At 37.7% G+C, this 13,281-nt stretch overlaps 4 protein-coding genes across 12 annotated transcripts in view; 2 read left to right on the top strand and 2 right to left on the bottom strand.

Annotated features, from left to right (window-relative positions):
- The window catches only part of LOC135165021 (mediator of RNA polymerase II transcription subunit 20), a 29,448-nt gene extending 28,752 nt beyond the window's left edge, over positions 1 to 696 (bottom strand). Inside the window, exons 1-2 of the mRNA XM_064125928.1 lie at positions 537 to 696; positions 82 to 224 (exon numbers count right to left, since the gene is read on the bottom strand). Of these exons, the coding sequence (XP_063981998.1) occupies positions 82 to 224; positions 537 to 550 (157 nt within the window). The 5' untranslated portion in view covers positions 551 to 696. The remainder of the gene's footprint in view (positions 1 to 81; positions 225 to 536) is intronic.
- Positions 697 to 1,415: 719 nt separating this feature from the next.
- Positions 1,416 to 6,325, top strand: Sra (sarah). Of its 6 annotated transcripts, XM_064127000.1 has the most exons (7): positions 1,416 to 1,824; positions 1,896 to 2,068; positions 2,133 to 2,265; positions 2,632 to 2,896; positions 2,977 to 3,166; positions 3,269 to 3,421; positions 3,578 to 6,325. In XM_064127000.1, exons 4-7 carry the CDS (start codon positions 2,645 to 2,647, stop codon positions 3,700 to 3,702), a joined length of 720 nt encoding a protein of 239 aa, XP_063983070.1. In that variant the 5' UTR covers positions 1,416 to 1,824; positions 1,896 to 2,068; positions 2,133 to 2,265; positions 2,632 to 2,644; the 3' UTR covers positions 3,703 to 6,325. The 6 variants fall into 6 exon arrangements, with proteins under 6 accessions (XP_063983070.1, XP_063983069.1, XP_063983067.1 ...); XM_064126999.1 differs by having other exon boundaries at positions 1,896 to 2,265; XM_064126997.1 differs by lacking the exons at positions 1,896 to 2,068; positions 2,133 to 2,265 and having other exon boundaries at positions 2,619 to 2,896.
- Positions 6,246 to 10,780, bottom strand: Cul5 (Cullin 5). 4 transcript variants are annotated; one of them, XM_064126990.1, is made up of 4 exons: positions 10,666 to 10,780; positions 7,193 to 9,210; positions 6,946 to 7,069; positions 6,246 to 6,853 (listed from the first exon to the last, which is right to left on the bottom strand). In XM_064126990.1, exons 1-4 carry the CDS (start codon positions 10,681 to 10,683, stop codon positions 6,659 to 6,661), a joined length of 2,355 nt encoding a protein of 784 aa, XP_063983060.1. In that variant the 5' UTR covers positions 10,684 to 10,780; the 3' UTR covers positions 6,246 to 6,658. The 4 variants fall into 4 exon arrangements, with proteins under 4 accessions (XP_063983060.1, XP_063983063.1, XP_063983061.1 ...); XM_064126993.1 differs by having other exon boundaries at positions 7,193 to 9,205; positions 10,666 to 10,726; XM_064126991.1 differs by lacking the exon at positions 10,666 to 10,780 and adding an exon at positions 10,198 to 10,333.
- Positions 10,781 to 10,798: 18 nt separating this feature from the next.
- On the top strand, positions 10,799 to 13,228 carry LOC135165575 (vacuolar fusion protein MON1 homolog). The gene is made up of 3 exons (XM_064126994.1): positions 10,799 to 12,443; positions 12,528 to 12,630; positions 12,700 to 13,228. Exons 1-3 carry the CDS (start codon positions 11,143 to 11,145, stop codon positions 12,838 to 12,840), a joined length of 1,545 nt encoding a protein of 514 aa, XP_063983064.1. The 5' UTR covers positions 10,799 to 11,142; the 3' UTR covers positions 12,841 to 13,228.
- The last annotated feature ends 53 nt before the right edge of the window (positions 13,229 to 13,281 follow it).

Genomic DNA, 13,281 nt, shown 5'->3' with positions numbered 1-13,281 from the left:
ATTTGCTTAAACACCATTTTCCATTGCAGTATTTATCCCAGTGCAGGAGGAAAATTAGAAATAAAAATCGTGCAGACTTACGAAATTGGGGAATTGACATATAAGTCTCGCAATCCACCAGGAAGTGACCACTTTGCACAGCACCGAGGGCTAGAATTCTCTTCGTCAAGAATTCGATGGTCTGGGGACCTGTACGATTCTCCATTGTAGGAAATTGTTGCAATCTATAAAACATAATGAAACAAAAAGCACCTAATTAATTACTTGAATTACAATGGGGTGAATGTGACTTTTGTGAATCGTCAATGAATCACGATTGGAAAATTAAAATAGAAAAATTTCATGAAAAATCTAAAGATGTTTTTCTGAACCTTGAAAATGGGATCCGAAGTAACCCAATCGTTTCATTTGATCCAGAGATCATGGCAATGACAGCAATCCACGTGAGATAACCAAAAATAACGAGCCCCAGGATTACAGTTTCACAGGGTAAATGCTATTTGTAAGTAACATTTTCATGAATTGCAAGTACTTACACAGTTACTCCCATGTCTGCACTCCTCTCGGGGATGTAATAACCACAATAATCTTTAAAATGACGTTCCTCCGAATGCAATTCACCGGCACAACAACCGAAAACTAAAAACAATCGAAACGAACATAGCGGCAGAGATTACAGGGGAGATTGCTGACGCAGACGCTTATGGAGTGGCTACAACCGCAAAATTTCGTAGTGGTGGCGCATGAACTACAATGGTGAACGTGCCAGTTGGTAAGTCATTACCACGGAGTACGTAACATGCCATTTGGGGCAGCGCATTTGCGATTCCTGTAGGAATCACACCGTTGTTCGTCCATATCTTTAGAAATATCATAGCTAGGGCAAGTTGGCCGACGCCATTGGATTCGTGAAACGATTTCCGATTTTTCTAGAGCTCGGGAAATCTCCATGGTAATGTCTTACCGACATGCCCGTTGACCATCCTACCTCATGCGTCACCACTGCTAAATTTTGAGGCTCTTGCCGCTCCATTAGCTTTAGCATTCTCCCCTATAATCTTTTCTATTATTTCCGGTTCGAATCTGCTACTGAGAAGTTACCAACTGGGCTAACTGGCAGACACCCCAGCATTTGCAAATGGCTCCCTCCCTTCGGTGGGAGGAGGTCCTACGGTGCTGCTAGCGTAGGTAAACACCCTGAACTGAAACTCTGCTTTAGTCCATCCTCTTCCCGTTGGATTATAAATAAAGATTTTCAATAGAATAATGCTCACACATCAACAATAAACTCAATAAAAGGAACAAATCTGAGTATTTTATGATTTTTTTCTCGAATAACGAAGGAAAAAAAATTTTTAGATAATTAAATTTTCTGGTAACTACGCCAGCGGCATCGCCGTTACCCACATTCATATCGCAAAAACGGCAGTGGTTCACCTTCCCTCGTTAATGATCTCCACAATCCCCCAACGACCCCTAAAAAACCGTCAACTCACCCTGATCAACTTCCAATCCCTAATCAATCGTTTCCCTTGATATAATAACAATGCCCCTGTGATATAATATCGCGCTGCAATGATAGCGCCCACGCTTTCTCACTCGTCCCCACCATCACTCTGTCTTGGAGGATATTATTGGGATAATCAAAAGTGATAAACATCGTAGTGATCCTAGTGCATAAGAATATCAGGAATACAACTGCTCTTGATTTATCCAAGAAATATTGTCACTGTCTCATCACCGGGTCATCAATGGATATGATTAATCCATCGCAATTGATATTCTAGTGTAACACCGAGGGCTTCGACCAAGTGGACAGAAAACGTAAGCCATCAAAATACAAATATCCAGTGATTTTTATCTCGAATTATGGATTTTTTCCCCCTGGCCTTTAGATGTTGGTGGTCCACTTAACCTTCCTTTGTTGCTAACAATCTACCAATTAGTTTGGGTAGTGGAATTATCTCTGCATGAAATTATCGAGTTGTTCAATACGTCCAAGGGTTCTCTGTGTAATTACGATGGTTGGCATTACATTGGGAACTGAGAAATCATCTTGACATTTGTTGTATGAAGGGACATGTCTTTCTGTCCTTGGGATCCTCGTAATTATTGTGCCTTTGTTTACTTAGGATTTATTAGCTGACATAACCAAGTAAACAACACTGTTTATTGATACGGTTAGATTGGGCTAAAATTGACCAGCAGTCAATTGACAACTAGGGAGCTAGTAGTTAATACCCTGATTCCTAGACTTTTCGGAAGGTAATAGCAGACGACGATTCATTTTGTAGGAATGTACGGGTGTCCAAGGATCCTTAAGTCACAAACAACCCCTTTTGGAATAGAAAAAAAATAATCACATCAGTGTTGAGTTTCTTAAATCCTCAACAAGCTCTGTATTACATTTTTCTTCGTCCCTTTCGCAGTTGAGTGTGCCCAAGCATCTGTCATAGTTTGGTAAAGAAGAGAATCCCTCCTAGGCTTTTGGGGTCCATTTAACATTCCTTTGTTGGTAACAAAATCCGAGGACATTGTTACTAAAAAATACGGTCAAATTTCTAGGATATCTTTTTAGAAAACTTGAAGATGGAAATACAAAAAAGTGATATTCATAGTTGTTATTTCTAGATACTAAATAAAGATGGATGAGAAACATGAGTCGAACATAACAGACGACGAGGAGGACCCAGAGAATATCATAATAAACGAAGTCGATGGGCTCCCAAATTTGCACCCAAATTTCCAGCAACTTGATCTCGATCTCAGCGATGATAGAAGTAGAAGTGATAAAACTGTTAGAACATTGGACGAATTGGTTCACGATGAGGATCTACCAATGTCTGTTATCGTGACAAACGTAGATCCTCGTGTATTCAAATGTGACGAATTAAAGGTATTCAATATTATTCTTATAACAGTGCCAACAATAATTTCAGTTTTACCATGAAAATTAACTAATGATTACGTCGACAGGCTGATATCGAACATCTATTTAAACAATTTGGGGAGGAGGCGACATTTCAGTATTTCAAATCATTTAGGAGGATGCGAGTGAACTATAACTCACCCAGTGCCGCTGCTCACGCTCGAATACAATTGCATCAAACCCGTCATGGGGAAACTGATATAAATTGTTATTTTGCCCAGCCAGTGACGCCAATAGGTACAATAACATCTATAAATTCTTCCATTCCAATGACTTTGCAATGGATATAAAATCCATGTTTGAGCCACTAAAGTAATAAAAAAATTAAATGATCTTTAGACGTAGAAGATCGGCACCTCCAGCCGCCAGCCCTGACAAAACAGTTCCTAATATCCCCTCCAGCGTCTCCCCCCATTGGATGGCAGCCCAAAGAGGAAGGCGAACCCTTAGTTAATCAGGATTTACTGGCTGCCATTGCAAATTTATCTCCAGGTAAGTATTGCTGAGAAAAACAGTAAAAACCGTATGGTCATGATCATTTTACCTTGACGATAAACAATAAATTGACTGTGAAATTCATCGTTTTTAATCTATCAAAGAACAATTGAATGGAATGAAAAAAAAATTAAATTCTCGATTTCATCGAAGGAGGAACACACGAGTTGCATGCAGGAGGCTCTGGTCAGCCCGGCATCGTGGTTCACGTCTGCGAGACAACGAATCCAACGCAGAGACATGCCCCCATCCAACACACACGTTGTCCTGAACATTAGATTCTCTTCGGATCAACTGCAACAGAGTCAATGGCAAATAATATCGATTGAATCCATCCAGATGAAAAACACGAAAAAAACATCATGAGAAAGGGATAATAATCCTATTTAAGGTATTCCGAAGAACCCCGGAAATATATCACGACCAGGTATAAAGAGATAATACGTGTCATGCAAACTGTTTAATTTACAATTTCAATTGTGATCTCAAAAGCTTCATACATGTTACTGTACGCATGTTTCATTTACATTCGCTGTGGAGAAATAATCTAATTCAAAATTATATAAATACTTATAGAGAAAAGGGGCAATTAACATGTTAAATGCAAGCTCGCTGTTCTGTATTTTAGCGCTGAAGTGAAATAATTAGGTGAAGCCACTAGGAATTATCTCGTTATTTCACTCCACAACTGATTCGTTCGTTCTATATCTGAATGTACCCACGAGTACGTATTCTCGTTACTTGATATACGAAAAAATTTTATTGAAAAACCCAGTGAATTCTGTGCAATATAATTTTACCAGATTTTTGGGAAAAAAATATGGAAAATGGGTTGAAGAGAATACTGGGACTATAAGTTTTTGAAGTCGCAGGCTACTTGATTAAGATTTTTTATACATTGGAGATCGATTACGTATGTCCACATGAATTTTTGATTTTTTTTTTCAATTAAAAACATTGCCATTCATGTAAAATATTCTAAAAAATATTTTTGAAAGAAAGAAAAATATATTTTTAATTGTTTAAGGATAGTTTGTCTGTCTACTTTACATGAATGGAGGAAATTTTTCGTATTAAGATGAAAGAAATGGGCTATGTTGGAGTCGAATTTAAAATATTAGTAAATGCCATTATATTCATTCTCTGGTCGTAGTCATCAATATCATGTTTCTTCTAGATTAATAGGAATTTTCAAATCAAATTCATTAGTAACCAATTATTTTTCAGTAATTATTCGTTCTTAGACATCCATAATCGATCTTTGATGCATAGAAAATCTCACTCCCATTGTGCGCGATTTAGAGTTCCTGATCAGTGGAAATTATTTTACCGCTTCGCTACTGTATCGTGATCATGAAAGAAATCGAATGAAAAAAATAACACGATGAACCCATTGACCTTTCTATTAAGAAAAAAATTTGCGGAATTTTTCAATAAAATCGACCAAAGTTTATAGACATTCAATGAAATGTTAAAACCAATTCACCAGGTCTACCAATGAAATTTTATCCTCTGTGTTCAGCGTCTTTTCTCGTTGGAAATATATTTTGCCATCTTCAGATGTGTTTTCATAGATGTTAGAGCTGAGCTAAACTACTTTACTGTGAAATCGGGGATTGAGGTGAACAACCAGAGGTACTCGAAATTAGACATTAATATGCTATTACTCAATGGTTTAGGCACTAGTGATATTGGACTGTAACGAGAAACCCCGACAAAAAAAATCTGTCGTTTCTGCTTCGATCTAAATATTTTAAATAAATGTATCTGAAGTGCGACGAATCTTGAGGCTAATTATTTCAGGCACATTTGCCTCGTTAAACATCGAATTTAAAAAGGGCAATCGATTTCTCATCGATCGACAACTCTCAATCTCAGAAAAATACGAAATTGATATTGCTAATGGCATTATTTACTATTAATGATTGAATTGACTTCATGATACGTAAAAATTATCTTCTCAAGAAATGAAAATTAGAAAAATCAGGATTGAAGTCGCATTTCAAATGTTTAATTTACGTGATTACTAAAATCAAAGATGGACTCGCGATGTAATAACGCATGTGATCAATATATATATATATATATCCTGGATGTCAGGTACATCCTTAAATGAAAAATAATCATATAGAAATATGAAGAGGAAGAAACTGTATTTTTTCCCCCCGATGAAAATTCGTGTGGACACTGTTCAAAATATAAATATGAAATTGATGGTGTAATTTCATGTATGTATGAGAGATGTGCATAAATAATCGTAGTTTAATTGATGAAAAATCATTAACAGGAGGAAGACGAACGTCAGAACAGTTTACTCAAATAAGAAATTTGGAATTATTAGTTGATACGTTATTTAACAAATGTTGATCCTCAAAAAAATTTGGAATTATATTGTTGAATAAAATAGTTCAAGATCAAAGTGAAACAATCTCATGAGACAGATCAAACGTTAATTATTTAATTCACTACAAATAGTGATGCCAAAGTTACTAGACAACTTGTTTGTTTTTGTAAGGCTATTTGATTTTATAGATTTTTAAAAATATTTCTCTCTGAGTGCTTAAAAAACAGGTAAAACTATATCTTATCATGTAAATCTGACAGTACAAAGAAGAAATATTCGAATAACGGAGTACTTAAACGATGAAGTTTATCATTTACGATGTGCTTTGATGCTCAGACGCCAATCATGTGTACTGGCCTAGGTGGTTTAACTAAAGATATGTATAAAAAAAATTAAGCATCCCAAAAATCAAACCTAAATGGATAAAGAAATACAAAGGATGTATCGAGTCAATAATAAGACATTTGAAAACCAAAATTTGAAAAATGTTATTCTGTTTAATCAATGATGTTTAAACTTGTACACGTTACACGCTTAATTAAATCATTGAAATATTATTGAAGGCTTTATACAAGATATTCCCTATCAGACTTCATCCATTGGACACTAAACTATTTACTTTTAATATTTATATTTTCTTCGAAGACATTTTGAGAGCTTTAAACTGTCCAATAATAACATGATTTCTGTGTCAAATTGTTATTCCCTAGGCCATCAGTTTATTATAAATTTAATTTATTCTCATCGGTTTTTATTTTCTATTACTCTTGATTTTCTCTTCATTGGTAATGAAAAAAAAAATGGTAGAAATCTTAGGATTTGTTATAAAAATATACATGACATCAATTGATGAAACGGAAGAGGAACATACACAATGTCGAGATCTCGGGTTATGCCACATAGACGAATGTATTTATATCGTCATCATGTCGTTTTATGTATTTGTGCTCTATCAGCCACTCAATTTGTTCTTTAATCATTTTTTTACTGGGTAAAAACATATTCTTCAGAATGTCGATCAATTCTGTCTGGAGTTGGGCATTATTTATGGTTTTCCGCATCTTCAGGATTTTTATTATCGCCTCCTGTTGAGTAGAGAAATTCAAACATTGAATTCGATTAATTTGGTACAAACAACACTATAGATTGACTGATTTCTGATCATCAAATACTTCACCTGAACCCTTAATATTCTCAGCTGTACGATGCACTGGTTATCCTCCTCTTTACTGCGTTCAGTTGACAATTGCAGTCTCCCAATGAGATTGATCTTCCCTCGTTTCTGGAGCTTTCCATTTTTGCTGAGAAATAATTAATACTATTACGAAAGAATTCAAATTCTATTCACAGTTGATACGGAATTTTTAGAGCCAATATCAACTTCCATTCGAAACCAAAGACGAAGAACAGCTGAAAAAACTTACACAATAGCAAATTCCTGATTCACCCAGCACCGAGTATCATGAGTAAAATCCTTAGGGCTGCAGGCAGGTGGATCCACTAAAATCAGCTGTCTCTTGAGCTTGGGAAATGCACACAACGACCATAAAGTCCTCCTCAATTCAGGATCCGGCAATTCCGTCGCTAATCTCAGATTCTCATACGATATTCTTTCGAGTGGTCGTTGATTCCAGGCGAAGAGAACAGCCATTTGAAAGGTCGTCACATCGACATCAAATCTCCCCACTTGATTAGCAAAAGTGATGGTGCCATTGGACATGTGATGGTACCACTGTAATTTCCTACCACTGTGTTTCTTCTTGTAAAACTCCTCCACCTCCGGTATGTAATCTTCCAATTGAAGGGGTAAACTGACAGTGACCCTCTCATTGCTCCTAGCCCACGCCCCAGCATTCAGTATTTTGATATTAATGCTGTCAGCAATGGTAGCTCTGCACTGCTCTTTAAACTGTTGATTGAGATCCTGAGATACCTTTATATCCTGAAACATTCGCGCGAGTTTATTGACATAATCAGCTGGCATTCCCACTTCCCTCAGCCACTCCACCATGTTCTCCTCCTTCTCAGAATCAGCAGACATATCCAGTATCAATCTTCTCGTTAAATGGGCCTTATGATAACGCATGAAAACATCCTTGTTCTGCACATATTTCAACACCAGAAGTACATCACGAAGTTTACTCTCAATCTCATCAGACGTAAGTTTTTTACTAAGTGGTGTCTTCCTGAGAAGCATATCACAGTAATTAGCCAACAATTCCGGGCACTTTGACTCCGGTTGACCATTATTATTATTGTTTGGTTTAGTACCAAATGCAACGGATGAGCCGGAGCTCTTCGAGGGTAACTCTAGTCGGAAAACTGTGGAATCATTGACAACGAGTTTGTAAGCTTTATCACGAACAGTTAAAAATCTCGGATCATCATCGAAAGCCTCTTTCACAAGTGCCGAAAATCTCCTGAAGAGTTCTAGCAGACGTTCGACATATTTTTCTGAATCTTGAGTAATTACGTCAACAGCTGCCATCATATCAGCGAGACCAGCACTCGATATGTGATCCTCAAGATCTTTTAACATAGGTCCCACACCATCAGCCACTCGATCCATTAGTTTCAACATCAGTCGAAGCTTTGTTGTTTGATGATCTCTGATCATTCTGGGGCATTCGGCGAGAATGGGACTCCTGAAGGCCGCCACCAGGACTTTTACACAACACTCTGTTAGTAATTGAACACTCGTGCAGTTGGGCTCGAGGTACTTTTGAGCTCTCAACTCCTCCTCTCGTAGTTTTGTTTCAGCATATTTCATGTAGCTCTCTACCCCATAAGCCTGCAGTTGTTCAGGAGCTTTGACGCAGTAAAATTGCTCGGTTGATTCGATATAAGCTGCCTCGAAGTTCTCCCTGTAGATCTGGAGTTTGTCGCCAACGTTTGCTGAGAGATTGACGTACGATTCCCTGACACCAATGACCAGTTGTGAATCAAAGGCCTCTCCATTTCTCTCAGCCCTCACTAGCCTCATTGCTGAGTCTTGCAAGCGTTTCTTAATGTCATTGAATATACTCTGATTCCAACTATCTAACATAAGCTTCTTAACGATACTCTCCTCCGCCTGACTCCTCTTCTGAATGCTGGATGATGTTTTTCCGGCTAGAGATGACTCCAGCTGACGAAAGGGTGTTGGCAGGTAGTTACATTGAGTGAAAAATTTCCTCCATTCGGCGATGTAGGCTTTTAACAGGGCTTGCTCCTCCTGATGGGCTAGCACTCGCTGCTGGGCTTGTTGGATAAAGTCCATTATGTCCTCCCTCAGGGCGTCCTTCATCTTCAGGGCTCCTTTTTCGTCCCACATGCAGACCAAGTGGACGGAGTAAAATAAGTCCTGCCATTCTGCCTGAGTTACTGGCTCCTGCTTCAGGAGCTTCAGGATTATTGGTCGCATCGATGGCCATTTTTCCTCGAATGGTATCTGACCTCTATCCTTTTGGATAATAATCACAATTATCAATGTATTTTTAGGGACGTTATGTTGCCTGATTGTGTATAATGTTTTTTTTTTCAAATGGGGCGCTCATTGGTGTTGTAAAAAAATTTCATACGATTTTTTGCGTCAGTTTTCTGCATGAATTTGATTTGACGTATCATAATTGTTACCTGCCACTCGAAAATAGGGATCGGGAATTAGATTGGGGTGGGGAATTAGATTGTTATGAATCGAAACAGCAAAGTCTACAATGTATTTACTTTCAAAATAATTTTTCTGAAAGTTTCGCTCCTTGATTACGAAAAGGATTGGAGACGAAGCACTTTTCAATTAATTCGTTTAATAAAATTGTTATTTCTATCTTTAGAAAACAGGGCATCGGAAAAAAACGAAAAATTTATTTTGTCACGAGAATTTCATTTCAATCAACAATCGGTCTCAATTTCCATAATCGATCTTTTGAAAACGATTTTTTTATGTTGATTAATGGCCTTCGAAACGTATCTGCTCACATATTTTTCATGATTAGGAAGCGAAAATTTTTGATACTATTGATTTATTTGTTTAAAGCTCAACTGGAAGCTCTCCGCACTCCAATCGCAGGGGGGATGTTTCCAAGATATTCATGCGTGAACATTCAACTGTTGTAGCATAAATTCATAATTCACTCAGGGGAATCCAATCTGGATATAAATCAAATTAAATTGGATAAAAATTCATACCTAATTTTGTGATGCGGTTGAAAAAACTATAACGATAGTATAGTTTTTATCGGGTGTAACTTATTACGAAAAAAAATTGGGGATTGTAAGGTTAATTGTTGTTTGAATTCACAACAGTTCGATTTTCTATTTTTGAGTGAGAGAGAATACGGAGGCCCTAGAAAATTCGATTCGCACCAGAAAAAAACACGAAACAGGGCATCCCTAAATTTTCTCGTTGGAAAAACAAAAAACTGTTTTCCCAGAATGAGTCTCACCTTACCTCTGCACATATAATAAAAACGACCACCAAAATAAATTTGGGCTATCAAGAATATCCCTGCCACTGCTCAATATAATTGTAAACACTTAAATTTCCAAGGAAATAACTGAATTCATTCAAAATCCTGTCATGCCTATTCATGTTGTCAGATCACCTGATAATGGACTAAAAGCCTTCGAAATTGTCGAGATTCTGATGCACTCAATCATCAGAAAATCCCAAAATTACGTTAAAAAAATTCTCTCACTTCCAAATGAATAAAAACTACTAAAAGTAAGTCACAGAGAATATAAAAGAGTTCATGCTTGGAAAACATGAGACGCACACTCCAAAAAACCCCCAAAAAATAATTTGGTGTCTTGAAATCCGCCACTCTCACCTTGAATTTAATTCAACACATAAAAATATTCACACAAAACCTTAATAACATTACTAAAATTTCGATTTTCAATAAAAATGACAACTAACCTTCAATAACGCCGCCATCACTAGATTTTCTTGACATATTCTACAGTGTTGTATTGGGCGAAAGGCAGCTCCAAAACCTGTCGCCGGCAAAAAATCTATTGCCGTTCATGAGAATTCGGTGGTCAGTATTGCCAAAGTGAAGACATCCACTGGTTCTCCCTATCACAGACAATAATTACTCTAAAATGATAACAGAGATCAACATAATAAATAAATAAACCATTGTATCATCCAATAATAATCTAGCTGCAGAGCATAACCATGTGGAGAAGCCAATAAACTCCTCATTAATCCGCTCAACGCCAAAAGTAATTAGTAGTAGCAGCAATTCTCCTGAATTATCTATTGAAAGTCTCAGTGAAGTGATAATGGTACTGATAACTTGACGCACATCGTCGAGGGAGAACAGTCCTGACAGTAATGACTACAAAACAAGAGCTTGAAATCTATTTCAATTAATTAAATTGAGAATCAGAAATGGCATCGGAGACAGGACCCGTCGACGATGGTATCGTGGAGCCGGGTATCGAGCCTGGAGCATCTACCGAGACGATGCTGGTAACCACCGACAGTTTCGAGGAATACGAGCAAGAGATGAGTAGCAATATCGACGACAGACAGAAGGAGAGCGGGACTCATCCCCCAGGGGACAAAATGAAATTATCGAAGGGAGACAACAGGGAGATCAATCTGGAGAACCTCAAGGGTACTCCCTCTCTTGACGAATCTGATCTCGACGAGACAACGAATGAATTGAACCAGTGCAACCTGGACACCGATCCCTTGAGATGTAAGAAGTGGTTGGCCCAGAAGAAACACATATTTGTGCTGAGTCAAGCTGGAAAGCCAGTTTACTCCAGACACAGTCCAGAGGACAAACTAGTGACTGTTATGGGAGTGATGCAGGCACTCGTGTCGTTCGTCCAGGCTGGAAATGACATGATCAGATCAGTTCACGCTGGAGATACGAATTTCGTATTCCTCCTAAAGGGGCCACTAATTCTAGTGGCAGTCTCCAAGACCCTGGAGAGTGTCCCCCAGCTGGTTTTACAACTCACATATGTATACAATCAGATTCTCTTTGTATTGACACAATCACAACTCACAAGAGTCTACGAGCAGAGGAGAAACTTTGATTTGAGGAGATTATTGACTGGCAGTGAGAGGTTGATTGATCACTTGCTTAATTTTATGGACAGAGAGCCAGCTTTTTTCCTGGGAGCTGTTAAGTGTCTTCCCCTGGTTCCAGCCATGAGGGACTCCATCACTCAGACGATTGTTCAGACATGTGGAAAAATAAAAAATCTGGTTTTTGCTATTCTGTTGGCCAACAATCAGCTCGTGACTCTTGTGAGAATGAAGAAGTTCTTCATTCATCCCGCGGATTTGCATTTAATTCAGAATCTCATTGATAGTTCTGAGTCTTTTAAGACTGCTGAGGGCTGGACACCAATCTGTCTGCCCAAGTTCGATTCCAATGGGTTCATGCATGCACATGTGTCTTATCTGGCTGAGGACTGTCAAGCCTGTCTGCTGCTTCTCACTGTCGATCGAGATGTCTTCTCCACGTTGTCGGAGGCGAAACAGAAGATCGTAGAAAGATTGAGGAGGACTAATTGCTTGGAGGCGATCAATGAATCCATGAATCGTACCTCTGTCACTACTGGAGAAATTGGGCTGCCCGAGATGCGGCACGTGCTGTACAAGTGCAGGAGCACTGCACAATTTTGGAGTCCTGGCTTCCAGCCACCTTATGTTAGGGATGAGGACATTGAGAGGTACATTGAGAGGATAATGATCAAACAAGAAACGTATTTTAATAATCTAAATATACAATTTGTTATTCTTTTATATTTCTACAGATTATTGGGGCTATACCAGTGCCTCCATCATCGCCTACATGCTCCCAGTCGTCCACTGAAACTAATATTTCAACAGTTGGATAAGGAGACAATGCTCGCTTGGGTGAATATCGAAATACAATTAAAATGCAATTTAGGGAATTAAGATTGATTAACTTTATTTTTTCCCCAGGTGACTTCTGGATTCGAATTATACGTAACGTTTGAACCCCTAGTGACCAAGCCAGATGCTATAAATGCTGTCAGCAAGCTTCTTAAGTGGATCAAGAAGGAGGAGGATAGATTATTCATTCTCAACTCGCCGACATTCTAAATAAAATTTTAAAAATATTCTCAATGAACAAAAATTGAAATAACACAATGCCTATACTCTGTCCAGCATCGGGGCGATTGAACTGACAAAAATGGCATCAAACTTCCTAATTTGATGAAAATAATTAATTATTTTTTTGTGCAATTTGATATGTAAAAAATTTAATTACAATTGTACTACAAATTGAGAAATCGTACTCGTTATCTTGAATCATGAATATTTTTCAGAGAAAAAAAATGAAAAATAGATATTTGATTCAATGATTTCATGTAAATAATGAATGGATTCAATTTAATATTGTATTATATCTAAAAAAATATTCAGTTGTTGTATAAACTGTTAGGAAGCGACAATGGAAATAAATTGAGCGAATGTGGGATTATTTTCATGTGAGAAAATTTCTTGAAGTCTTACAATTATAACTACGACCCCTACTAAATA

The sequence above is a fragment of the Diachasmimorpha longicaudata genome, chromosome 8, assembly GCF_034640455.1.
Source record: "Diachasmimorpha longicaudata isolate KC_UGA_2023 chromosome 8, iyDiaLong2, whole genome shotgun sequence".
In the NCBI taxonomy this organism is placed as follows: domain Eukaryota; kingdom Metazoa; phylum Arthropoda; class Insecta; order Hymenoptera; family Braconidae; genus Diachasmimorpha; species Diachasmimorpha longicaudata.
The sequence above is the reverse complement of the archived record's forward strand: the minus strand, read 5'-3'. Positions and strand labels throughout refer to the sequence as shown.

Excerpts from the sequence above, each read along its gene's own strand:
- Sra (XM_064126997.1), top strand. The coding sequence starts at position 2,645 with ATGGATGAGAAACATGAGTCGAACATAACAGACGACGAGGAGGACCCA. Across the intron at positions 2,897-2,976 it reads TCAAATGTGACGAATTAAAG|GCTGATATCGAACATCTATT; the intron begins GTATTCAATATT and ends TTACGTCGACAG. Across the intron at positions 3,167-3,268 it reads CCAGCCAGTGACGCCAATAG|ACGTAGAAGATCGGCACCTC; the intron begins GTACAATAACAT and ends AATGATCTTTAG.
- Cul5 (XM_064126990.1), bottom strand. Across the intron at positions 7,070-7,192 it reads AATCAGGAATTTGCTATTGT|CAAAAATGGAAAGCTCCAGA; the intron begins GTAAGTTTTTTC and ends ATTATTTCTCAG. Across the intron at positions 6,854-6,945 it reads TGAGAATATTAAGGGTTCAG|GAGGCGATAATAAAAATCCT; the intron begins GTGAAGTATTTG and ends TCTACTCAACAG.
- LOC135165575 (XM_064126994.1), top strand. The coding sequence starts at position 11,143 with ATGGCATCGGAGACAGGACCCGTCGACGATGGTATCGTGGAGCCGGGT. Across the intron at positions 12,444-12,527 it reads AGGGATGAGGACATTGAGAG|ATTATTGGGGCTATACCAGT; the intron begins GTACATTGAGAG and ends ATATTTCTACAG. Across the intron at positions 12,631-12,699 it reads AGGAGACAATGCTCGCTTGG|GTGACTTCTGGATTCGAATT; the intron begins GTGAATATCGAA and ends TTTTTTCCCCAG.